This window comes from Balaenoptera physalus (assembly GCF_965194825.1).
Source record: "Balaenoptera physalus genome assembly, chromosome: X".
In the NCBI taxonomy this organism is placed as follows: Eukaryota; Metazoa; Chordata; class Mammalia; order Artiodactyla; family Balaenopteridae; genus Balaenoptera; species Balaenoptera physalus.
In genome coordinates this window covers 133,292,212-133,317,716 of record NC_138903.1, presented here as the reverse complement: position 1 = coordinate 133,317,716, position 25,505 = coordinate 133,292,212, and the positions used below count along the sequence as shown (strand labels likewise).

General features: G+C 62.1%; 1 protein-coding gene across 11 annotated transcripts; it reads left to right on the top strand.

The window, feature by feature from the left end:
- Positions 1 to 205: 205 nt before the first annotated feature.
- HCFC1 (host cell factor C1) lies at positions 206 to 24,123 on the top strand. Of its 11 annotated transcripts, XM_082446862.1 has the most exons (27): positions 207 to 1,376; positions 6,806 to 6,954; positions 7,114 to 7,274; positions 7,850 to 8,058; positions 8,972 to 9,056; positions 9,551 to 9,657; positions 10,724 to 10,903; positions 10,986 to 11,044; positions 11,291 to 11,348; positions 11,588 to 11,748; positions 12,258 to 12,455; positions 12,826 to 13,050; positions 13,141 to 13,245; positions 13,945 to 14,188; positions 14,483 to 14,625; positions 14,774 to 14,912; positions 15,053 to 15,273; positions 15,888 to 17,295; positions 17,494 to 17,657; positions 18,187 to 18,763; positions 19,169 to 19,489; positions 19,677 to 19,795; positions 19,890 to 20,027; positions 20,356 to 20,541; positions 21,150 to 21,450; positions 21,911 to 21,974; positions 22,204 to 24,123. In XM_082446862.1, exons 1-27 carry the CDS (start codon positions 1,184 to 1,186, stop codon positions 22,241 to 22,243), a joined length of 5,955 nt encoding a protein of 1,984 aa, XP_082302988.1. In that variant the 5' UTR covers positions 207 to 1,183; the 3' UTR covers positions 22,244 to 24,123. The 11 variants fall into 11 exon arrangements, with proteins under 11 accessions (XP_082302989.1, XP_082302988.1, XP_082302984.1 ...); XM_082446858.1 differs by having other exon boundaries at positions 10,986 to 11,348; positions 18,190 to 18,763; XM_082446861.1 differs by having other exon boundaries at positions 208 to 1,376; positions 10,986 to 11,348; positions 18,319 to 18,763; positions 19,172 to 19,489.
- Positions 24,124 to 25,505: the final 1,382 nt, after the last annotated feature.

Below are 25,505 nucleotides of genomic sequence, written 5' to 3'. Positions count from 1 at the left end.
CCTGACCCGAGCGCGGCCTGACCCCAAGCCAAGCGCGCAGCGGCACCAGTCCCTCGCCGCGAGGCAGCGCGAGGTTCTTTTAAGAGGCCTCGGCCAGGAGGAGAAGCCTGCGAGGGCGGGGTATGGGGGGAAACAGTGACGTCGCCCAACTCCGCCCCCTCGCCCGACCGCCGCCGCCGCCATGTTTAGTTGTTACTTCTTCACACAAGATGGCGGCTCCCAGGGAGGAGGCATGAGCGCCCTGCCGTTACCGCTCCTCCTGCCGTACAGTTGCCACTTCGGGGCCTAACTCTGCCTCTTTGAAGCGGCTCCTGTGGGAAGGAGTCATAAGGAGGGAAGCGAGGATCGGACGCTGCCTTGCGTTTGGTTTGCAGTGGAAGAACTGACCCAAGAGGAAGAGAATAGGGGGGAAGGGGGAGCTAGTCTCAAGATGGCGGCTCCCAGGGCGGCAGGCGCAGCCTGAGCAGCAGAGGCGGACTAAGGGGAGACGCTCGAGACCTCACGAGCCGTACGGCGCGAGCCTCCGAGCAGCCCTCGAGAACTCAAGCTCGTTTCACTGGCCTCCGGCGCGCCTCTATTCTTCACAAGTGTCGAGGCTGTTTAGGGAGCGGCCTCTGCACTAAGCGCTGGGCGGGGAAGCGGGACGGTCTCAAGATGGCGGCTCCCACAATTGTGGTCTGAGCTCCGGCGGGGCTGGGACAACCGCGGCGCTTGTGGCTCATTTCCACCCGCCCCGGAAGCCGGCCAGTGCAGGAGACTTGGGGGGTGTGGGAACCGGGCCGGGGCTCCGCCATTTCCGGCGGGGGAGGGCTACGATTGAGGAAGGGAGGAGAGAGAGGCGGCTCAAGATGGCGGCTCCCACGGCCTCCCGCTCGAGCTTGTAAGTGGGAGCTCCCAGGCAAGTAGTCAGGGCGGCGGGACTCGGCGGCCTCCAGCTTCTCGGGTCTAGGCGCTCGACAGCTTCAGGAGGCTCTTAAGGAGACGTGGTGAGCGAGAAGAAGGGGAAGAGTAGAAGAGAAGGAGAATAGTTAAGATGGCGGCCTCCATGGAGCCGTTCACCGCTGTGTGAGGAACCGCTTCTCTGTGAGAGACGCCTTAGACGAAAGGGGGGTGTGTGTGAGTGGAATTGGGGGCCTCCCTTCTCGCTTGGTGACTTTTTTCCACCGCGCCCTTTCCCGGAACTATGGCTTCGGCCGTGTCACCCGCCAACTCGCCAGCAGTGCTCCTGCAGCCCCGCTGGAAGCGAGTGGTGGGCTGGTCGGGTCCAGTGCCCCGGCCCCGCCACGGCCACCGCGCCGTGGCCATCAAGGAGCTCATCGTGGTGTTTGGCGGCGGCAACGAGGGGATAGTGGACGAACTGCACGTGTACAACACGGGTGAGTGCAAAGCCCGCTGGGTTCTCGGATCTTTCCCTCCTCCCTCCATCTCCTCCCTCTCCCTCCTTTTCCCTCCCTCTCTGTCCTCTTCCTTCACTCGTTCCCTCCTCCCTCTCTCTCCTTCCTCCCTCTCCCGCCTTCTTCTCTCCTCGCCTGCAGCCCTCTCCCCCGCCTCCTATTCCCTCTCTCCGTCCGCACCGGTCTGCTACTTCTCCCCTCCGAGAGCGTTTGCTCTGCCCGGCATCTCTGCTTTCCCCTGCTCCTTTTCCCGTTCTTACACCCCTGATTCCCATGTGTTTGAGAGGCGCTTTTCATTATTGGAGAGGAACCCTGTACCCCGGCTGGTGAGGGAGCGGGGGCGGCGCCCGCGGTGGTGACTTCAGACAGACACCGTTACCCCCGCCAGGCGGGCGGATGCGTCCCTTTGGCGCAGTCCCACCCCCTCCCTCCCTCCTCCTGCGCCTGGTCCGCTCTTCCTCATCTCGGGTGCTCTTTCGGGAGAAATGACAACTTGTAGATTACAGATTAGGTCGCCGTCTCCGGAAAAGGGGCCGAGTTGAGCAGCCTAATCCCGGCCTGGGGGAGGGGGGCGGGTTGTGTGCTGCGCTGAGTAACCGTCTCCTGGGGACCCACAGGTCAGACGACATTGCTGCTTCCCTCTTGCAGCGTTGACTTCTCCAGTGTTTCTCTACAGATTTCCTGTTGTCTCGATCTGGGATCCTTTGATGTAAGAGGTGAATTAATTCCAGTGGCCCTGCAGCAGGCTGAGGAGGTGCCCCTGCCCATTCTCACGCCTCCGCCAGACCCCGGGCCTGGGTGGTTGGGAGGAGCAAGGTTTGGTCATAGCTGAAGACTGCCGTACGCCTCTGTCTCCGTGCCGGCTCGCCTTCGGCCTGTTGCCTGGTGTCCCCGCTAGGTCTCTAGGGCTTAGCCGCATCCTCCTGCGGCCCCCTCCCCCGTGGTGGCCACTTGGCCCGCTTGGCACACCTGGCGCCTCCTTGGGCCCGAGCTGCCTGTTGAATGGACGCTGGCCCGCAGGCCTGCCTGGCCCGTAGGGAGGGGCTCGGCGGGCGTTCTCGCCGGGAGCGGTGGGCCTGCGTGCCTTCCGGTCCGGTCCACAGCCTGAGAGATGAGGCGGGCCTGCGGAAAACCCCCTCCCGGCTCAGACGGCGTGCTGTCAGGAAGCTGCCCTCCGCGGCTCGGGCTCGCGTTCGGGCCAGCCGCGGCCGGGGGCCGCCTTCCAGCTCTCTCCCCCTCGCCATCTCATCTGGCGAGCTCCTTTGGCCCCAGAGCCATCCTGCCCCAGGGTTCTGGCGGTACGGTGTCCTCGGGTCTGGGCACCTCCTTCCAGCTTTAAGGTTGCTCTGGGATAAGGTGTTGGTTGGAGTACCGAGGGTTGGAGCTGGGCTCTCTGTTGGGTGCTCCCCACCCCCGCCTCCCCCGAGGCACAGAGTTTAGTTTTCTCTGCATCTTGTAGGTTGTTGACGCTACAAAGTTGACTCTCAGAGGCTGGTGGGTTGCCGGTGACCCTTCACATTCTGGGTCTGAGCACCTGTTGCCTCCAGTGAGGCTGGGCTGGCTGGTGGTGCTCTGTGCCAGATCAGACAGCTGCAGCGGCAGCGATTAGCCCAGTAAGGTAAGGTTGAGGGGCAGGGCTGTTTTTAGAGAGGCCGTTGGCCTGAGCAGAACCTCCTAAACTCCTTGGACCAACTTCATTCTCGTAAGGCCTGGAGCAGGCTCCTTGGCAAGGAAAGACAATTTTAGAAAGTAGGGCAGGGGCCTAATTACCATCAGCTCCAAAGTCCACTGCTTCCTGGGGCCTCTGCGTATTCATTAGTTTATTAAAATGAATTGAGCCGTTTGGCGTTAATTCATTCCCCGTCTGCAAGGGCGTGTTGTATAGTAGAGGATAGCCAGCCTACCGAAGGGCTGCAGCCCTGGATTCCTCCAGGGTAGCAGTTTGGAAAGTGCCCGATGAACTCCCTCGGTGACTTGTCAGGAGAGCCGCTAGCTGACCCAGCTCCCTGGTCCTCACCGAGTGTTTGCTATTTGACAGAGCCTCGAGCTCCTGCTGTTCTCAGAGAGACAGGCTTGGTGTTGCCTCTCTCCCACCAGCGGTGGCGCAGTTGCGCAGCATCCTTAGCTGCTGTCTTGACAGCCAGCCTCCCGCTTACCTTGGTTTTGGTTTGTTTATAAATTTATTTATTTATTTTATTTTTGGCTGCGTTGGGTCTTCGTTGTTGCGCGCGGGCTTTCTCTAGTTGCGGTGAGCGGGGGCTACCCTTCGTTGTGGTGCGTGGGCTTCTCATTGCGGTGGCTTCTCGTTGTGGAGCACGGGCTCTAGGCACGCGGACTTCAGTAGTTGTGGCACGTGGGCTCAGTAGTTGTGGCTCACGGGCTCTAGAGCGCAGGCTCAGTAGTTGTGGCGCACGGGCTTAGTTGCTCCGCGGCATGTGGGATCTTCCCGGACCAGGTCTCGAACCCGTGTCCCCTGCATTGGTAGGCGGATTCTTAACCACTGCGCCACCAGGCAAGTCCCTTGGTTTTGTTTTAAATGAGGTCAGAGCATACTCTCTAGTGCTTTTCCTTTTGCAAGATGAGTGCTCAGAGTGACTCGCCCTTCGGAGAGAGTTCCCCGTTGCTAAGACAAAGGGCTCCAGGGGGCATGTGCTTGCCACGCTGTCTTGGTCAGCTCAGAGATCGGGGTGGGGGGGGTGACGGGGCTGGGGGTGGCAGGTGTGCACTTGAAGGGTGTGTGTGAGAAAGTGTGTGTCTTTCCTCTTTGGTGGCTGTGGAACACTTCACAGGCCTTTGGGAGATCTTAGGGTAACAACTGTCCTTGACCTCGGGGAATTTTATTTCAACAGCAAAGCGGATTACCCAGAGGACCCGGCCCTGACACAGTGGGGTGCGCCCTGGTGAGGGGAGGGTGTGACTGGTTGCCAAACCAGTGGCCCAAGGCTTGTCTGCCTCAGTGGTTCTCGAATGTCTGCAACTGATACCGCCGGAAGGAGCCTTGGAAAACATCTAGTGGAACTTCCTTGTTTTTGCACATGAGGAAATTGGGGTCTGAGAGGGGAAGTGACAGGTCCAGGGTCACCCTGCCGGCTGGCAGTGGAGTCAGGCAGAGTACAGGCCGTCACCGAGACTGTCGGGCTGTCTCGCCCTTCAATTAAGGGGTGCGGGCCACCACCTTGGAGACACCTCCCTGTTTCTCTGTCCCTGGAGCTAATTGGTCGCTAAATTGAGCTTATCTCAAACCCGTTTCCCCTCCGTTCTGGGTCCTTCTTGCTCTCACAGTCACTTCCTGCTCGGCCCGGCTGGTTTCACTTGTCGGGAAGTCCTGTTCAACCTTCAAGGCCCCACTCCCATGTCACCTCTTCTGAGAAGCCCCACCCCACCCCCCCGCTTCGAGCCTCAGCCAAGCAGGAAGGCAGCTGCGGGGGGGGGGGGGCTCGGCCACCTCCCGCCTCCTGGGTACAGGCCTCCCTTCCTCGGCCCCCCTCCCAGCCGAGAGTGGCGACAAGCCCAAGCCTAGGGAGAAGGAGGGACCCGGAGGTCGGGTCATGCGCCGCCCGCCCCGCTAGATGAGCGAGAGATGATATGATTGGGGGCAGCTGCCATCTCAGGGTAGAACTGGGACTGTAGGTGACATGAAGAGCGGCAGGTTCTGGCTTCAGACCAGAAACTGCGCCGCCTGACAGACTGCTCCTGATGGCGGTGCAGAGGGCCCCTGCCCAGCCTGGAGTGTTCTAGAATGAGATCAGCCCCTCTTGGGTGCTGTAGAGTGAGCTGTCAGGACGTCACAGGTCCCTCTAGCCCGGCCCGCTGAGTCAGTGGTGGCAAGTGACGAGAGAGCTGCCGTTTCCCGTGTAGCCTCCTCCCGGCCCTCAGGTGGGCACCTAGCAGTCACTTTAAGTTGGTGACAAGGTTCTCATCTCTGTGTGTGTGCTTGGCTCTGTGACCTCGGGTAAGTTACTTCCCCTCCTGGTCTCTGTTCCTTTGTCCACGGAGGGAGGCTCAGAGGTCTGTGTCGGCTTCTATCCGGGGAACTTGGATGAAGCTCCTCCTGGGCACCGCGGGAGGCCATCTCCCACAGTTCGGGCAGGGCTGATGGCTCCAGCCTGGAAAGCTGCTGCTCTTCTCGGTTTGTCTTTGCACTGCGTGGGAGGACGAGGCGGAGCGCAGGGGTCTGGGTCCTGGGCGTGCGGAGCAGGCAGGGGACCTGGAGCGGGGCGCTGGGCGTCCCGGAGGCCCGCTGACTGCTGAACTGAGGACAGGACCCACAGCCCACCGCAAACTGACGTGTACACTTGGGAAGCGCGAGCCGGGCACCTTTACCTCGGGAGGTGTGGTGTGCTTTGGGCGGGGGGGGGGGGGGCAGGCCTCTCTGCCCAGCTGCAGGTGGAGTCGGGTTACCCAGCCCGGACCGGGTCAGGGTCAGGGACCGGGTGTGCAGTGCTGTCACGCCCCGGCAGGGGCTCTGTTCGCTCCCAGATCCTTGCCCTGCCCACCGGCCCCTCAGTCCCAATTCGCTTGCCTACGTTTGACCAAAAGTGATCGAGGGGCGTGGAATCAGATTTGCAGTCGGCTGCCGGTTTGGGGTTTTCGGAGAGAGTGTGGTGTATGTTTTAGGGGATGGCCCTTCAAATAACATAGGACAGAAAGCATCCCTCACAAGAGGGCAGCGTTTGCCCCCGGACTTTTCCGGGAAGACCTGGCATGGCAGGCGTGGGGGCGGTGGCCCAGGAGGGGCAAGGATGCCAGGCAGAGCAGGGGGCAGGTTGGGAGCCCCAGCCCGGCTAGAGGCGATGGGCTTTGGGCAGCTTAGCTTGCACTGACTGCTGCCACCTCTGCCCGTGTTCTGGAGCGGGGAGCGGGGAGCGGGGTGGGCCCGGGAGAGGGCTGCTCCGGACCGTCACCCGGGAAACAGCAGTAGAGATTGATTCGTACCCCCATGGCTCTCCCCAGCCTGTACCGCGGGCTGCTCCTCCCGGCCTGCACCGCTAGCTCTTTTGGCCACTTAGAGGTGCAGCCATGGGCCCCTGGACGGTATTTTGGGTGTTAGACGTTTTTTCCGCTGACCTGTAGAGTGGCGGGAGGTGGCCACACTGCCAGAAGCTGATGAATTTTCTCGGTCAGTGACTTCCTGCTTATTAAGACGACTGTGACGAGAAGCAGGGTGACCACAGGCTGTTTTGAGGTAGCCTCTGAGGCCAGGGGGTTTGGAAGATGGCTTGGATAGAGGGCTAGCCCTTGGATGGTAAAAGGAGAAAGTCCCCCATCCTTGGGAAGAGAGGCACTGCCTCAGCTCCTCCTTTCTTGGACCGTATTTTGACGGCTGGTGGACATGGGGAGGAAGAGGGGTGGAGGTCCTGGTTTTAGGGGCTCCCGAGGCGTTCTGACTTCTGCTAACTTTCGTTCTCCAGCGACCAACCAGTGGTTCATCCCGGCCGTGAGAGGGGACATCCCTCCTGGATGTGCAGCCTATGGCTTCGTGTGCGATGGGACTCGCCTGCTGGTATTTGGCGGGATGGTGGAGTACGGCAAATATAGCAACGACCTCTACGAGCTCCAGGTAAGGCCCTGGTTGTTGGGGCGGAGGCGGGGGCAGGCCCCATGCCACCCAGGACCTTCTCACTCCCTTCAGGTCCCTCCCTCATCACCACCGGCCCTTCCCTGTGCGGCCAATGGCCCGGCTCATCCCCGATTTAATCACCGAGTCTTGATTTTGCAGGCAAGCCGGTGGGAGTGGAAGAGACTCAAAGCAAAGACGCCCAAAAACGGGCCCCCTCCGTGTCCTCGGCTCGGGCACAGCTTCTCCCTTGTGGGCAACAAATGTTACCTGTTTGGGGGTCTGGCCAATGATAGCGAGGACCCCAAGAACAACATTCCGAGGTGAGGCTTTGTCCTGTTCACGTGGAATCCCATGAAGGCGGGTGCTCGCCCACACACCAGCCAAGCCTGCCGTACCAAGTCCCTTTCCTTTGTGAAACAAGAGGGTGGCACCGGATGCCCTGTAAGGAGCTTTCCAGCACTGAGGTTTCTAACCCCGAGGAGGCCTCGTGGAGGAGGGCTAGGCCAGGAGGTAGAAACCCACCTTGCCTTGGGCTGGTTCCTGCTCCTCAGACCCAGTTTAGAGCTGGCGCTTTGCTTCTCAGCATCTGCTGCCTGCAGCCTTCGTGATGGGTGTTGTCCTTTCTAAAGTTTGGAGATAGTCCTGAGATGGTGCCCCCTTTTCACCCGGGAGGCCCTCATATCACGCCCAGCTTCGTGTGCAGGGCAGACTGGCACACCCCATCCGGCTCTTCCTCTTCTCGCTCTCCTCCTCTGGAGCTTCTGGTAGCCCCTCCTTCGGGGCGAAGGTAGAAGATCTTGGCGTTCGTGCAGCCTCAGCCCCCTTTGTCTCCCCAGGAGTCCACTGTTCACCCACCGAAGCCGGTGGCCTGCCGTAACTGACTGTACTTCTCCAGGTACCTGAATGACTTATACATCCTGGAACTGCGGCCAGGCTCCGGAGTGGTAGCCTGGGACATTCCCATCACTTACGGCGTCCTTCCCCCACCCCGGGAGTCTCACACTGCAGTGGTCTACACCGAGAAAGACAACAAGAAGTCCAAGCTGGTGATCTATGGAGGGATGAGTGGCTGCAGGCTGGGGGACCTCTGGACCCTGGATATTGGTAAGATGTGGGTGCGGCGGCTCCGGTAGTGTCGGAGCGAAGCTGGTCTGCTGGGCGGCTGGCGTGGGGTGTTGAGTTGGGGCTCACGGGGAGGGGAGTGTCCCGCCTAGCCCCATACTTGCTGCAGGGTCAGGATAGGACCCATTTGGGGCTGTCATCTTTGCCCCGAGCTTGTGGCGTTGCTTGAAGAAAGAGCAAGGCTCGGTTGGCTGAGTTGGTCTGCTGTCTTCCAGGAGAGTGAGGGGAGAGGGAAAGGCCTTTCTAGAATGGAACTGTGTAGATGAGGTAGCCCCCGTCCCTGTCGACTTGTCAGTGGTCAGGCTGTGCCAGGAGCGGAGCCCCCTGGTCTGTCACAGTCAGAGGGGATGTGCAGATGCCCTTAGAGCCGTGGGGACTCCTCGGGCTGGTCGGCAGGTGGGGAAGCGGGAGCGGTTGAAAGGAGTTCAGGCTTTCGACCTGAAGAAGGCTGAGGGGAGAAGGTGGCTGACCACACATCTCTGGAGGGTTGGGTGGTCCTGTGGGGCGGCATCGGCGCTCGAAAGAAACAGTGTCTCGGGAGCAGCACCCCCAGCAGCAGCGGCTCTGGAGGTGGCGGAGGTGGCGTGGGGGAGAGAGCGTCTCACGGGAAGTCGGAAGGTGCGCCCCCCGCTCCTACCCCAGCCCCAGGCGCGGTGCTGGCTCGTAGAGGGTGCTCAGTGAACGCTCCGAGGACGGTAGACACAGCTTGGGAAATGCCGGAGCCTGGTGATCGGAGGGCCTCCCATGGGCTGTGGGGAGGCCAGGTGTGGAATTCTTGCGCTGGGTCAGCACCTGCCTCCCTGCGCCTTCCCTGTGTCCGGGGCACATCCTGTGGGTCAGAGGGCCCGTGTCCGACCCGGTGTGGGTAACCTTCCCTTCCCATTGCTCTGCACAGAGACGCTGACGTGGAATAAGCCCAGCCTCAGCGGGGTGGCACCTCTTCCTCGAAGTCTCCACTCGGCTACGACCATAGGAAACAAGTGAGCAGCCAGCCACGGCTTTTCCCTTCCTCGCCCGCCCCACCCCTACCCCCACCCCCGTGGGCTCGCAGTTTCCTTCCAGCAACCCTTAAGGCCTGAGGAGACCTCTTTCTGGCTGGGCTGGCGTTTGGCAGCCCCGTCTTTCCATTATGACCCTGGGGGACTGAGAAAAGACAGAGGGTAGAGGGGCACAGACCGTCCTCTCCGCCAGCAGCTGAGTGTTTTTGTCAATGCCAAGGTCCCAAAGTGAATATAAGAACGATGGGGACTGAGGTGAGCTTTTGGTGAGCTAAACCGAGGCTCCGCATACTGAAGGTGACACGGTTCTTGTGAGGGCTGAGCCACCAAGTAGGAGAGGGCCACGTCCAGAGCTGCGTGCGTCTTGGGGAGAGCTAGAGGACCAAGCGTGTTCAGAACTTTCTGGATGGAAGAGGTGGCCTCTAGCTTGACACCTCCTCTACAATCCTCTCCTACTCTTCCCTCCCTCGTCCCAGAATGTACGTGTTTGGTGGCTGGGTGCCTCTCGTCATGGATGACGTCAAAGTGGCCACACACGAGAAGGAGTGGAAGTGTACCAACACACTGGCTTGTCTCAACCTGGGTATGGCCTCCTTGGGCTTGGGCTCAGAGCGGCCTCCTCGGCCTGAAAGCTGTGTGGGGAGCACAGGGAGCCGAGCTGCTTCTAGGCCATGCCTCTAGAATCCGCAAGGAGTAGCCACTGGTCCAAGCGCTCTGAGGGACGCTCCTCCTTTGCGTCTTTTGAATAGGCTCTTCCTACCCGGCGTAACCACGCAGAGCACCCCTCCTGTCTCCTGTTGGTGGTTTCTCACCCACCCTGCAGGGACTTTGCTATATACACGAGCGTTGCCTATAGGTTTCTTTAAAACCGAGGAAACAGGACAGCGGCCTGCTCTACGCAGCGCAGTGCCTGACCCTTGCGTTTACTCTGTCCTGGAGACCATCCCATCCCTGCAGGGCGAGTGGCCTCATTCTTTTGAATTGCTCTCGTGGTGTCAAAACTTGCACCGACGCTGCTCCGTGAGTATCCTTGCACCATTCTCGCAAAGTGCAATTGTATTCAAAGAGGAAGACCTAGAGGTAGACTTGCTTTCAGAGGGATGTAGCCGTACACACAGATGCCCCTGGCAGTGTTCGCCATGCCGGCAAACAGTTCGCTCTTCGCAGAGCCCAGTAGGCACTTGACTCTCCCCGTGGGCCAGCCCCCATTCCCTCCCCTGGCTCACCCTGAGCCCTGGCTGCACCAGCACGAACATCAAACTGCCAGGCACCTTCTGGGTTAAGTTTGCCTTAATCGGGAGTGAGGGTATGTATTTTTCCTCGGATCCTCTTGTCACCTTTTCTGTAACTTGCGTTCCTCTTCGCCCATCTCTTTCTAGAGGCTCTTGTGTTGCTTGATGTGTGAGAAGGGAGACCTTTGGCTGTGTGTTTCACATAGTTTTCCCAGTTTGTAGTTCGTGGTTTATCATTTTTTACGGTCTTTTTGCTATATGGAGTTGTGGTTTTTGTTTTTGTTTTTGTCTTAATCCAGTAATCTTTGATGACTTCCTGGTTTTAATTCCCCATCCCTGACAGCAAAAGGCCAAAGAGCCCTTGGGGGTTGTCTGTTCCTCTGCCCCTTGCTGACCTCCACGTCCTGCCCTCCCCAGATACCATGGCCTGGGAGACGATCCTGATGGATACGCTGGAGGACAATATTCCCCGGGCCCGCGCCGGCCACTGTGCTGTAGCCATCAACACCCGCCTGTACATTTGGAGTGGGCGTGACGGCTACCGAAAGGCCTGGAACAACCAGGTCTGCTGCAAGGACCTCTGGTACCTGGAAACGGGTAAGGCCAACTGGAGGAGAGCTGCCATGCCCGCCCTTGAAGTCTCTGCCGCCGCCTTCTCACCAGCGGTGCTCTCTTACAGAAAAGCCACCGCCCCCGGCCCGGGTACAGCTGGTACGAGCCAACACCAACTCCCTGGAGGTGAGCTGGGGGGCTGTGGCAACAGCCGACAGTTATCTTCTGCAGCTCCAGAAATATGACATTCCTGCCACGGCTGCTACTGCCACCTCCCCTACACCCAATCCAGTCCCATCTGTACCTGCCAACCCTCCCAAGAGCCCTGCCCCGGCAGCAGCCGCGCCTGCTGTGCAGCCACTGACCCAAGTAGGCATCACACTCCTGCCCCAAGCCGCCGCCGCACCCCCGACCACCACCACCACCATCCAGGTTTTGCCGACGGTGCCTGGTAGCTCGATCTCCGTGCCTGCCGCAACCAGGACTCCAGGTGAGCCAGGGGCCGGGCTCTCAAGGGCAGGATCCAGCCCACCAGGGGGTCACGTGCCTGAGTGAGGACCGCTAGACAGACGGCACACCTGGTGGCCATTAGTGCAGGCTTGTGGCCAAGTGGTGGCGGGGGACCCCGGTCCCGACCTTGGAGGCTGTCCCTGAGGGTGTGTGGAAGGGCCAGATGTGAAGTACAAGCAGGTCACGGAAGCTGTTCACCTCTGCGCCTTCTCTTGCCAGGTGTCCCCGCTGTTCTCAAAGTGACCGGTCCTCAGGCTACAACAGGAACCCCGTTAGTCACCATGCGACCTGCCAGCCAGGCTGGGAAAGCCCCCGTCACCGTGACCTCTCTTCCCGCAGGCGTGCGAATGGTCGTGCCTACGCAGAGCGCCCAGGGGACGGTGAGGAGCTGGGGCGGGGTGGGACTTTTCCTGGTGGTCGGTGGCGCGCTGACGGGGTTCGAGCCCCGTTCATCCTGGACCCGTAAAGCGCTGATGGGGCGACCGCTCGTCACTAACTTAAGGATTAATAAGTTCACGCCTCACGACAGCCTCCCTGCCATCTGATCTCAAGGGCCTTTTAAATGTGTGTTTTCTTGTCCTGGAGCCTGAGGGGAGAATCTAGCCAGCTGGGGCTTGACTCAGCCCCACGAGGAGAGAGCTGTATTTGTCTCCGAGGTCTTTAGGAAAGATCCAGAACTACTGGCAGCTCTTGCCGGCGGGTTGCTGTGCCTCGTCGGTGGTAGGCGTCCACGTCTGGGGTCAGTAGAGCAGGGCCCGGCAGTCCTGACGCTGAGAGGTGCCGCTTCAGGGCGAGCCGGCCGGGTGCTGCTGAAGGCCGTGGAGCATGGAGTGCGGTGGCCTCGGGCCTGGCACCCCCTGCGGGCTCACGCTCCCTGCGCCCGCTGCAGGTCATCGGCAGTAGCCCGCAGATGAGTGGCATGGCGGCGTTGGCAGCCGCGGCTGCCGCCACCCAGAAGATCCCTCCTTCCTCGGCACCCACGGTGCTGAGCGTCCCGGCCGGCACCACTATCGTCAAAACTGTGGCCGTGACGCCTGGCACCACCACCCTCCCAGCTACTGTGAAGGTGGCCTCCTCGCCAGTCATGGTGAGCACCCCTTGGGCCTGGTTCTCAGCCTTGGGGCCGGGGGCTTCTGGGCACGGTGATCAGACAGCGGTCACTCCTTCCGGGCTTTGGACCAACCCACAGAGGCTGTAGGTCCGTAACTGGTGTTTGCTGTGGGCTGTGGAATAAGCTGGCAGCCATAGGGGTGTGGCAGCCTTAGGCTAGACTTGCCGGCCCAGCGTCCCTTGCTTTGCTAGAAGAAAGGTAAACCAAACTGAGCTGGGGACGCACTCACGCACGCACGCATGGGGCAGGGCAGGCTAGAGTTTTGCTGTGCACCTCCGCCCCGCCATTCCAGGCAGAGGCTGGTGCACTCTCTGCCCCACCCACCACTCTTCTCTGCTCCCACCAGGTGAGCAACCCAGCCACTCGAATGCTGAAGACTGCAGCCGCCCAGGTGGGGACGTCTGTCTCCTCTGCCGCCAACACGTCCACCCGCCCCATCATCACAGTACACAAGTCGGGGACTGTGACAGTGGCCCAGCAAGCACAGGTGGTGACCACAGTGGTGGGTGGGGTCACCAAGACCATCACCCTTGTGAAGAGCCCCATCTCTGTCCCAGGAGGCAGTGCTCTGGTGAGTGATGGGTGCCAGGAGAGCCCAGCCCAGGCCGTGCCCTTGACTGGTCTCTGGATCACTCTTTATGCTCTCTCTCTTCCTTTTCAGATTTCCAATTTAGGCAAAGTGATGTCAGTGGTCCAGACCAAACCAGTTCAGACTTCTGCAGTCACAGGCCAGGCGTCTACAGGCCCGGTGACTCAGATCATCCAGGTGAGCTCGTGGGCCCCAGACTGTGACACAAGCAAGAGTGGGTGCTGGCCTAGGGTTAGAACTTGCGTCCCTGCTTAGACATGATCCCATGAGCACAGATGGCACAGAAGGTCCTGCTGCTTGGTCCTGTCACCCTCGGTCTTCAGAATGTTCTGAGCTGCTTGGGCTGCCAGGGGAGACTAGCCAGACCAGAGTCACCGTTAAACTTGCCATTTTTCTAAAAAAGGATGGATAGATAAAAAGGGTATAACTGAATCACTTAGCTGTACACCTGAAACTAACACAACATTGTAGATCAGCTGTGTTTCAATTAAAATTTTTTTTATTAAATTAATTTATTTATTTATTTACGGCTGTGTTGGGTCTTCGTTTCTTTGCAAGGGCTTTCTCTAGTTGTGGCAAGCGGGGGCCACTCTTCACCGCGGTGCGCAGGCCTCTCACTATCGCGGCCTCTCTTGTTGCGGAGCACAGGCTCCAGACGCGCAGGCTCAGTAATTGTGGCTCACGGGCCCAGCTGTTGCATGTGGGATCTTCCCAGACAAGGGCTCGAACCCGTGCCCCCTGCATTGGCAGGCAGATTCTCAACCACTGCGCCACCAGGGAAGCCCTCAATTAAAATTTTAAAAAAAAAACATTTCCCATCTTGACAATGATGCCGGTTCACCTCACACCCCCCCTTTGCGTGTTTTCCCCTTACAGACCAAAGGGCCCCTGCCAGCCGGGACTATCCTGAAGCTGGTGACATCAGCAGATGGGAAGCCCACCACCATCATCACTACCACGCAGGCCAGCGGGGCAGGGACTAAGCCCACCATCCTGGGCATCAGCAGCGTGTCCCCCAGCACCACCAAGCCCGGCACGACCACTATCATCAAGACCATCCCCATGTCGGCCATCATCACGCAGGCGGGCGCCACGGGTAGGGGCCTCCTCCAGCGTGCTGGTGAGGGACCATGTCAGGAGGGAAAAGGCAGGCAGATGGAGGGCGGGCTGCGACGTGTTTCCATTCTGGTTTTCCCCTCTTTTTCACCCGCTCCCTGCCTTTTCCTTAAGATATGTCGGGAGGTAGCAGGGGTACGGCTACAGTTGGTACTTCTTTGTTTTAATCAAGGGGCAGCAGGAGTAACTGCTTGAAAGGGGGCCCAAGAGAAACGGGACCCGGCAGCAGGCCCGGGTGGGAGGCCGGCGCTGTCCCTCGTGGCCCGGCCTGAAGGTAGGCTGCCTCCCTCTCCTCCAGGTGTGACCAGCAGTCCCGGCATCAAGTCCCCCATCACCATTATCACCACCAAGGTTATGACTTCCGGAACTGGAGCCCCCGCCAAAATCATCACTGCTGTTCCCAAAATCGCCACTGGCCACGGACAGCAAGGAGTGACCCAGGTATGGTGTGCCTGGCCGTCTCCTCACCCCAGGGTCCAGTCCGGGAGCCCAGCAGGCCACGTGGGTCTTCCCGTGGGGCCTGGGAGGGCCAGCGCAGGGTCTGGCCAGCCCGCACGTGACGTGGGGCTGCTTTCCTCTGGCATCCCAGGTGGTGCTGAAGGGCGCCCCCGGCCAGCCAGGCACCATCCTCCGCACCGTGCCCATGGGCGGCGTCCGCCTGGTCACCCCCGTTACCGTCTCCGCTGTCAAGCCGGCTGTCACCACGTTGGTCGTGAAGGGCACAACAGGTGTGTAGGCCACCGGGGGAGTGGGGCAGAGTCGGGCTGCGCCCCGGCCCCGCGTGCCCAGGGAGAAAAGCTGCCGGGAAGGCGACACCAACAGCAGGCTTCCTCCCACATCCCACCCCCGCCTCCCTCCCTGCCTTCAGGCGTCACGACCCTAGGCACCGTGACAGGCACCGTGTCCACCAGCCTCGCCGGGGCCGGGGGCCACAGCACCAGCGCCTCCCTGGCCACACCCATCACCACCTTGGGCACCATCGCCACCCTCTCGAGCCAGGTGATCAACCCCACTGCCATCACCGTGTCGGCGGCGCAGACCACGCTGACGGCGGCCGGCGGGCTCACCACCCCCACCATCACCATGCAGGTAGAGTGGCCGTGAGAGCACGTGAAAGCGCGGGCCCAGCCTGAGGGTTCCGGTCTCCACGTTGGGGCCATCCTCTCCAGGCTTCCTTCTGCTGCCATGTGCAGCTGGGTCCTTTTTTTCCCTCCCGTGTGTGGCACCCGTAGGACGGTTTCCCTGTAGCCACGTAATCGTGATTCTTCAGTCACCGTCTGATAGCGTGTTGTGCTGAGAAAATATATTTCAGCCATTTTTAGTTTTTGAACGCTAGGCTTTTTCTTTCGTGATACTGTAGAGGGTATGACAATTCATTTTGGGGTGCATATAGCATCTTTCTCTTCGTACGTTGTAAGCTGAATTCCTGGTGAAGTGGTGAAGCGTCTGTGGTTGGCCTTGGTACAGCCTGGGGTCAGCAGGGTTCCCAGCCCGGGCCTTGCCCCCGCCCAGCCCCTTCCCAGTCCCTGTGGCCCTTGAGGTGACGCAGTACCTCCTCCTTGGTCCCTGAGAGAGTCAGTGTCTTGGGGTCAGAGGGTGAGCAGGTCCCGGATTTGCCAGCTTTGTTGCTTCAGGAGCCAAGTTCGTGGTCCCGGCCAGCATAGGGGATGCTGCACTAATTCCCCATCTGGCCTGTCGCCCAGCCTGTCTCCCAGCCTACCCAGGTGACTCTGATCACAGCGCCCAGCGGGGTCGAGGCCCAGCCTGTGCACGACCTCCCCGTGTCCATTCTGGCCTCGCCTACTACAGAACAGCCCACGGCCACGGTCACCATTGCTGACTCAGGCCAGGGTGACGTGCAGCCCGGCACTGTGACACTGGTGTGCTCCAACCCGCCCTGCGAGACCCACGAGACGGGCACCACCAACACGGCCACCACCACCGTCGTGGCTAATCTCGGGGGGCACCCACAGCCCACCCAAGTGCAGTTTGTCTGCGACAGACAAGAGGCAGCTGCTTCTCTCGTGAGCTCCACAGTGGGCCAGCAGAACGGCAGCGTGGTTCGCGTCTGTTCCAACCCACCGTGCGAGACCCACGACACGGGCACCACCAACACGGCCACCACCGCCACCTCCAACCCGCCGTGCGAGACCCACGAGACGGGCACCACCAGCACAGCCACCACTGCCATGTCGGGCATCGGAGCCGGGCAGCGGCGAGACGTCCGGTACACCTGTGTGGCAAGCACCGTGCCCGCCGTGGTCCGGGTCAGCATGGCTGCCGGGGCGTCAGAGGGAGCCCAGGGCTCTGTCAAGCCCTCGTGCCAAACCCGCCAGACCAGCGCGACCAGCACGACCATGACTGTGATGGCCACCGGGGCCCCGGGCTCAGCTGGCCCGCTCTTCAGACCAAGCCTGGCCCTGGAGGCTGGCGGCCGTGGCGCCACGCTCGTGCAGTTGGGCCCTGTGAGCACCCAGGTCAGGCCTGGCGGTGAGGGTGGCCCTCTAGCTGGCCAGGGCCCGCTGGTGTCCGTGGGGCGCCAGCCGGAGGTGCATCACGCCCACACGACGTACACCGCCACCACAGCCCGCTCTACCGTGGGTGCCGGGGAACCCAGTGAGGTGCAGGGGATGCCCACGCTTGGGTACGAGAGCTCGCCTGGCGCCGCTGTGACTGCGAAGGCCCTGGAGGCGCTGCTGTGCTCCTCGGCCACCGTGACGCAGGTCTGCTCCAACCCCCCGTGCGAGACCCACGAGACGGGCACCACCCCTACGCCCACCACCGCCACGTCCACCGGGGGTGCGGGCCAGCCAGAGGGTGGGCAGCAGCCCCCCGCCGGCCGCCCCTGTGAAACGCACCAGACGGCTTCCACCGGTACCACCATGTCAGTCAGCATGGGCGCCCTGCTCCCCGACGCCGCGCCCTCCCACAGAACCCTGGAGTCCGCCTTGGAGGGGGCGGCACCGCCCACAGTTACCCCCCAGGCTGGAGCTTCGTTGCTGGCTCCTTTCCCGACGCAGAGGGTGTGCTCCAACCCCCCCTGTGAGACCCACGAGACAGGCACCACGCACACGGCCACCACTGTCACCTCCAACATGAGTTCCAACCAAGGTAGGTGGACGCAGCCAGCCTGGCACCCGTGCCCCCCGGGGCCCAGGCCCCAGCGAGAGGCCCTCGGTTTGATTCCACGGAGCTCGGTTTACTAGCCTGGGCGGGTCCTCTGGGCGATGGTGTCCCCTGCTGGCAGAGCTGGGTGGAAACCCTGCTGGAGAGGGGCCTGTCACCCCGCTTTCCGCTTGCCCCCCGCAGACCCCCCGCCGCCTGCCAGCGACCAGGGAGAGGTGGAGAACACCCAGGGTGACGGCGTGAACATCCCCAGTTCCAGTCCCATCACGACAACGGTGTCCTCCACGCTGACACGGGCCGTGACCACTGTGACACAGTCCACACCGGTCCCTGGCCCTTCGGTGCCGGTAAGAGCCCCTGGAGGGCCCCCCTCTGCCTGCCTCCCTGCCGCCCGCCGCACTTCGGGCCCGCGCTGTTCCAGGATTGGACACCAGGTGTCGCTCTCGCTCCAGGCACACGCCACTCCTGGTTCCTTTTCCAGACCATAGAAGGGCAGCCTCGTGCCTGACAAGGCAGGGCGCAGGAGGCCCCCAGGCTTGGTGGGTGTCTTGTGGGCGCTTTTCTTTCTGTAGCTGTTTCCTATGGCTTGTTACTTGGCTGTCGCCTGTAAGAGTGGCACAGCGGGAGTCTGAGGGCCCCTTTGGCGAGGCCGGGAGGCCTCTGTGAGGACGGGGTAAAATTGGCCGGCAGGTCGAGGGTCTCTACCCCTCTTGCCACGCCCCCCGCTGCTCAGTGACCTACCGCCCCTGCTCATCAGATGGGGTCGTGGCGGCCCCTGGGGAATGCAGATCCTGGCCCACAGGGAAAAGAGGAAGGTCTGCCTGGTTCTGGCCTCCCGCTCCTCCCCTCTGACAGGGGGCTTCTCTCCCTTTCTAGAAGATCTCATCAGTGACCGAGACTACCCCAGGGGCTCTGACCACCGAAGTCCCCATCCCGGCCACGATAACAGTGACCATAGCCAACACAGAAACTTCTGACATGCCCTTCTCTGCTGTTGACATCCTGCAGCCCCCAGAGGAGCTCCAGGCCTCACCAGGGCCTCGCCAGCAGCTTCCGCCACGGCAACTCCTGCAGCCTGCCTCCGCACCCCTGATGGGGGAGTCCGCCGAGGTCCTGTCAGCCTCCCAGGCCCCCGAGCTCCAGGCCGCCGTGGATCTGAGCAGTACAGGGGACCCGTCTTCAGGCCAGGAGCCTGCCAGCTCAGCCATGGTAGCCACTGTGGTGGTCCAGCCGCCCCCACCCACGCAGTCCGAAGTAGACCAGTTGTCACTTCCCCAAGAGCTGATGGCCGAGGCCCAGGCGGGCACCACCACCCTCATGGTAACGGGGCTCACACCCGAGGAGCTGGCGGTGACTGCTGCCGCTGAAGCGGCCGCCCAGGCCGCGGCCACAGAGGAAGCCCAGGCCCTGGCCATCCAGGCCGTGCTCCAGGCCGCGCAGCAGGCCGTCATGGGTAGGTGCTGGGGGCACGGTAGGTGGGTCACCCCACTGTCTTTGGTTAAGTGTAGGTGGGAGCCCCGTGGGGAAGACGGACTCCTCGGGAGGAGTGAGGACCGGGGTTCTGGAGCCTCCCTGCTGGCAGCCCTGGCTGGCGGGCCCCGGTGACAGGCAGCCTGGGAAGAGGAGGCTTGTCTCCCGCCAGGGCAACGGGGCGGGCAGGCTGACTTGGGCGCCCAGGAAGGAAGCGGGGCTTCTCGGGTGGGGGAGGGCAGGGGAGACGAGGGCTGAGAGACAGGCTCTGAGGTCCGGCGCCCACCGGGGGCTGCCCCTAGCTCCGGGAGGGCGGTGACCGTGGGCAGCCGGGGCTGGGCTCTCCCGCCTGCCGCTCCTCCTCAGTAGAAGTTGTCTCCACCTGGAGCAGGCACCGGGGAGCCCATGGACACGTCGGAGGCGGCGGCCGCTGTGACGCAGGCGGAGCTGAGCCACCTGTCGGCCGAGGGCCAGGAGGGCCAGGCTACCACCATCCCCATCGTGCTGACACAGCAGGAGCTGGCCGCCCTGGTGCAGCAGCAGCAGCTGCAGGAGGCGCAGGCCCAGCAGCAGCAGCACCACCTCCCCACGGAGGCGCTGGCCCCTGCCGACAGCCTCAACGACCCGGCCATCGAGAGCAACTGCCTCAACGAGCTGGCTGGGGCTGCGCCCAGCACCGTGGCCCTGCTGCCCTCCACGGCCACTGAGAGTGAGTGCGGCCCTGCTCCCACGGGGAACTCGGTTGGTTGCGGAAGAAAATCTCGGGGCGGTGGGGGGTGGGCTGGTCCCAGGCCCCTCCGTGCAGAGGTGGGCGTGTTCTCTAGCCTGAGGGAAGGGCTCCCACGCAAAAGCCAGGTCTCCGGGGCCTTTCCTGTTGATGCCGTCTTTACTCCCAGGCTTGGCTCCGTCCAACACGTTTGTGGCCCCCCAGCCAGTCGTGGTCGCCAGTCCCGCGAAGCTGCAGGCCGCGGCTACCCTGACGGAAGTGGCCAATGGCATCGAGTCCCTGGGCGTAGTGAGTCTGGAGTGACGGGGACTCGGGGGTGGGGTGCAGCATCTGGGCCCCGAGGGTGGAGGGCCTGATCTCTTCTCCCCTCTCTGACTTCCAGAAGCCAGACCTACCACCCCCGCCCAGCAAAGCCCCCGTGAAGAAAGAGAACCAGTGGTTTGATGTGGGGGTCATTAAAGGCACCAACGTGATGGTAACACACTATTTCCTGCCACCCGATGATGCTGCCCCGTCGGATGTAAGTGTCCCCGCGAGCTGAGACCCCCGGGTGGGTAGGGATTTATGAAGCTCCCCGGGGGCATGCCTGTCTTAGGGCTGCCCCCTCTCTCTCCCTGCGACCCTTGAAGCGGCAGTGAAGCCCAGCCCCGGCCCACCTTACCCTGTCCCCCGCCTTGTCGTGAAGGGGCTGCCGTGGCTGCCCTTTCCCCGGCCCACCCACCCCACCGTGTGGACCTGCATCGTCCCCAGGGTAGAAAACTCCTCTGCTGGCCCCAGAGCCACGCTCCAGCAGCCCTCTCACGTCACTACCGTCTCTCCCTTCCCGTTCGCCTGGCCTCTTCCCGCAGGATGACTCGGGCACGGTGCCCGACTACAACCAGCTGAAGAAGCAGGAGCTGCAGCCTGGCACTGCCTACAAGTTCCGCGTTGCCGGGATCAACGCCTGCGGCCGGGGGCCCTTCAGCGAGATCTCAGCCTTTAAGACGTGTCTGCCTGGCTTCCCGGGGGCCCCCTGTGCCATTAAAATCAGCAAAGTGAGTCTCGCCGTTGGATCAGCCTCTGTCCTCGGCTAAGTCCGTGCATTCGGCGCCCTCTTCTGTGCTGGCCCAGGTGGGGGTGACTCGGGAGGGGGCCCCAAGGTGTGGGCAGAGCCAGCTGGCTCTGGGGTGAGGCTTCTGGTCCTGGCTCTGTCAGCGACTGCCAGGGAGACAAGGGCAAGTCCCTCCCCGGGCCCCAGCCGCTGCCTCCCCCTTTTGACACACCATGTGCCGTGCCCCACGTGCTCTTTCATCTAATCCTTAAGCCCCCAGTGAGGAGACTGAGGCACCAACATGCTGAACGACGAGCCATACGTTAGGTGGCAGAGCAGGGCTAGGACGGCTGTTCGGAGTCCCGTTCGTTTTATTGTGCCGTTGCGTCTGGCTGCCTTCCAGGTGGGGGCAGAAGAAGCCATCTTTTTGGAGCTCCTCGAACTCTGCTCTGAAGTAGCTTTGTTGTGTTAGGAGGAGGGGTGAAGTATGAGCGCTCAGTTCCGGACGAGGCTTCGAAGCATTCTAGGCCCTCTGTACCTGGGCGGGTGGGGTGGGAGTAAGTCACGAAGGCTGAAGATGGCCCAGCTTGGTCTCTGCCCCCTCGGTTCCAGAGTCCAGACGGTGCTCACCTCACCTGGGAGCCGCCCTCTGTGACCTCCGGCAAGATCATCGAGTACTCGGTATACCTGGCCATCCAGAGCTCGCAGGCTGGGGGCGAGCCCAAGAGCTCCACTCCGGCGCAGCTGGCCTTCATGCGGGTGTACTGTGGGCCCAGCCCCTCCTGCCTCGTGCAGTCCTCCAGCCTTTCCAACGCCCACATCGACTACACCACCAAGCCCGCCATCATCTTCCGCATCGCTGCCCGCAACGAGAAGGGCTACGGCCCAGCCACCCAAGTCAGGTGGTTGCAAGGTGGGTGTTGTTCACTGGACTCCTTCGGGCAGCTCCAGGGAGAGGTTGCGGGGAGGCGGGGGAAAGCCCCACAAGCGTCGCCGGGACCACCCGGCTCCAAGCTGGACTTGGGGGCTTTATGTTCTGGGGCGGGTGATGGCCTAGGGCCCTGGGGCGGTGTCTCGGAGTGGAGGGCTACTCGCCTCCTCTGCGGGTGCAGAGAAAGCTGCTCGGGGCGGGAAGGGCTGCCGGAGCCTGCAACAGGAGGGGGCCTGCAGCAGGAGGGGGCCTGCAGCAGGAGGGGGCCTGCAGCAGGAGGCACGGGCTGGGGAGCCGAGGCCTCGGGCTGCTCCATGAGAGTTTGCGCGGGGTTGGGGGGGCCACGGGCGTCGTCCCCGCTCTCGTTCCCTCAGCTTCGCCACTGGAGTCGTCTCACCTCCCTTGCTGAGCTGCTCGCTCACTGTTGCCTCTTTCCTTTAAGAAACCAGTAAAGACAGCTCTGGCGCCAAGCCGGCCAGCAAGCGGCCCATGTCCTCTCCAGAAATGTAAGCGGGGAGTGCCTTTCAGGAGCCTTCTGAGGCCAGGGGTAGGCGGATCCCGGGAGGAAGGAGCGGTGGGGACGGTAGGGCCCGGCTTCTCCTTAAGCGAGGGCGGCTGCTTTACCGGGCACGACGCCCCGCTAGGGCCCAGCCGGAGCCCCCATGAGTCCCGCTCGCTTCGCCGTCGGGACCCACGCTGACGCTTTTGCTTTGCCTTTGCCTCCCGTCTCCCAAGGAAATCTGCTCCAAAGAAATCGAAGGCAGACGGTCAGTGAGAGGCAGCTGCCCTGCGCCTGGCGGCTTCTCCAGACCCCCCTCTGCTTCAGGACCGCCACCCGCCCGGGCCTGCCCGCCCCACCCGCCCGGCGCTCACTTCGCCCTCACGAGCCGCCAGCGGCTGCCGTGCTCTCTCCCTCTCTCTCTCTCTCTCTCTGTTTTAAAAATAATCTTGAGAAAGCACATTTTACCATTGCTGTGGGGAGGAAGCAGAAGGCGGATGTGGAAGAGCCCCCCTTCCTCTCCCCGCCCAGCGCCTGCCAGGGGACCAAGGCCCCAGGAGTGGGGGGTGGGAGTGGAAGCCGAGGAGAGGTGCCCCCCGGGCCCCTTCCCCCGCCTCCGCACCCTGAATTGGGTGTGTGTCTGGTTCTCTTGCATCTTCTTCCGTTAGTGTTGCCCGCCACCTAACGCGCGCCTGCCCCTCCGCTTCCCCCACCCCGCCCTGCCTGGCACTCCCGTGGGAAGCTGACACGTTTTCTCAGAGGCCTTCGTACACCCACCTCTTTCTCCCTTCCCTTTTCTTTCCCATTTGAAAACAGAGAAGAAAGAAAGAAAAAGAAAGAGGTGGAGAAGGAACCCGTGGTGGCCTGAGCAGTGCTCTGTGAAAACCTCCCGACTCCCAATTGGGGCGTAGAGTAGCCGCCCACGGACCTGGCTTCTGCCTCTCTGGGGTTGGAGCTAGGGGCCACATCACCGACTGCTGCATTTGTTGTATTTTTTTTAAGTTGAAATTGACGGAGTTAACATTTTTATTTTAATTTTAGCCTTAGCGTGTGGGGTTTTGTCCCTTTTTTTTGTTGTTGTTGTTAGATGTGTACAGAATGTGTATCTTTTTTTTTTTCCCCCTTTTTTTTAAACTCTTTTTCTCCTTGGCTAAGCCTTGGCAGGGATCTTTCTGGAGGAGAAGCTGGGGCAGCCAGGGTAGGAGAGGCATGGAATCTCCCCTGTGGGCCTGGTGTTTGCTGCCCAGCCGGGTTTCCTCTTTCTGGCCCCTGCCCTCTGCCCCTCTGCCTGTCCCCAGGCCTCTGGGACAAAGGAGGGTGAGCTGTCAAACCTCCCTCCCCACGGGCAGTTGCTCCACACCTAGAGGCTTGAGCTTGAGAGTCCGCTAGAGCCCGAGGTCAGTCAGGTTGCTGAGGAGGATGGTGTGGGGGTGGGGGCCGCGGCCTGACACCCAGCCCTGGGTTCACAGCACTCTCTACGACCCCCAGGCTCGCTCCCTGGCATGACCGCTTAGAGCATCCAACACCCACAACTGCCGTTTCCTGCAGCCGCCCTCTCTCGGCAAAGCTGGTGCATGATGGAGGGGAACTTGGCCTCAGAGGCAGCCTGGGAGGGCAAGTTGTGTGGTGCCACCGATTCTGTGAATTTGGGGACAGTGCAGTCCCCAAGCTGGGCCCATCCTCCTCGGGCCAGGCTTGGTGGGCTTGGGGCTCTGCTTGGAATGGCTAGTGACAGCTTGCTACCCCATGCCCAAGCTTTAGGCAACGAGTGAGACTTGCAGGCGGGTCGCACAGAAGGATTTGAAATGACCAGCTGGTCTCTTCAAAACCCCTTTGCCCTGGAGACGCAGCTGTGGCCGGGGGGACCCCAGCCTCTGCAAACCCCGGCCCCTGGCCCACGCCCTCTGGGGCCTATGATTTTTTTGTTGTATTATAGTATATTTCGCTGTGGAAAACGTCATGTTTAGTCACCTTGGAGCCCACCGCCTGGTCCCATTGTTTGCCCCATCCCTATTCCCGAGCACCCGTTGATCTCTCGTTTCTGGAAACAGTAAGCTCGTTCACCTATTGTAGAGTAACCCCCGTGACTCAATATTACCATAGTGCGATGTCGTTTTGTGCTATTTTGAACAATTAAAAGACCTTTTTTGAAATAACCACCTGCCGTCTTTCTGTGTCTGGGGCTCCCGCGGGAGGATGCCTGAGGTGGGAAGTTGGGCCCCACAGGGCTCACCAAAACCCTCAGGGAGCCTCTTATTCGCAGGGCCTGCCGCGAGCGGGATTCTGCTTCCCCGTTGGCTCCCGTGTCTCAGAGTTGCGTGGGCTGTGGCCTTGGCACTGAGCTGGACTAGGGCCAGGTTGCCCACAGAAGACCCCATGATGGCCAGAGCGCAGGCCACAGGCCAAGGGGCTTCCTGGGCACCTGTTGCCGACTCCCTGTGTGGAGACCAGGTCACCTTCCTTCTCCCCAACCAGCGGACAGGGGACCGGGTCAAAGGCCTGGCAGGTCGCCAGCCGCTACCCTCCTTGGACGGTTGGCCAGGGCTGAGCACCTACCCCTGAGCGCTCGCAGAGCCCGGAGAGCCCCCGGGATGTCAACCCCGCAGGAGAGCCCGGCGTCACCCGAGGGGCGGCTCCTCCGTCTGGTGCTCAGCGGGCACTGCCCGAGTGACTCCTTGTCTGCCCTTCCTGCACACGGGCCGGGGCCCCCGAGGGGGAGCAGCAGAGCTTCCGCTGAACCAACTGTGATGGCTGCACTGTTGGGGTGGGCTGCTGTCGCTAGGGTGGCGCTGCACCCAGGGCTAGACGGGCAGAGTTCGTCCTCAGCGCCGACTGGACGGGAGCTCTACAGAGCGCGGGGTGAGGCGGCCGAGGCTCAGCACGGCCTCAGTGCCACGCGGGGCAGAGGGGGGCCCCTCACTGCAGGCCCCGTACTCCGACAGGGATCGGGCGCCCCGCCTCACTCCCCACTCTTGGCAAGTCGCTCTGGTACCAAAAGCCACCTCCCCCGTCTCTACCCCGCGGACGCGCCAGGGCACCTCACCCAAGAGGCCTCCCAGGGCGCGCTCCTGCCCCTGGTACTCCCTCCGCTGGAAGCGCGGGGTCTCATGAGTGTGGCGGGGTCCCGTCGGGCCTCCACCACACCGACTCTGACCTGACTCAGAGTCCAGGCGCCTCACACCTCATGGGGGTAGGTGGGGACAGAGGCCCCGGGAGAACGGCGGGCATGTGTCCTTCAGGCTAGAGCAGGAGAAGCAACATCCAGGGGTGGGAGGATGCGGGCAAGCCGGGGTGGGGGGTGTCCACCTGGAGGACTCCGGAAAGAAGGGGCCTGTGCAGATCTGCTGGACATGTGGTACGTGGCTCTGTGGATGCTCACAGCGTGGGGGGGAGGGGCGCCCACCCGCCATCCCTCTGCTCACTTGCACGGCTCACCGGATGGCCAGGGCCACGCTGCTGGCGTCTTCAGCACCGGTCTCAAAATACCGGGCTGCAGCCCCGCACAGGGACGGGAACGCCGCCGGCTCTCACCTTGGGA

Excerpts from the sequence above, each read along its gene's own strand:
- HCFC1 (XM_082446854.1), top strand. The coding sequence starts at position 1,184 with ATGGCTTCGGCCGTGTCACCCGCCAACTCGCCAGCAGTGCTCCTGCAG. Across the intron at positions 12,456-12,825 it reads TGGCCTCCTCGCCAGTCATG|GTGAGCAACCCAGCCACTCG; the intron begins GTGAGCACCCCT and ends TGCTCCCACCAG. Across the intron at positions 19,490-19,676 it reads GCCCTCCACGGCCACTGAGA|GCTTGGCTCCGTCCAACACG; the intron begins GTGAGTGCGGCC and ends CTTTACTCCCAG.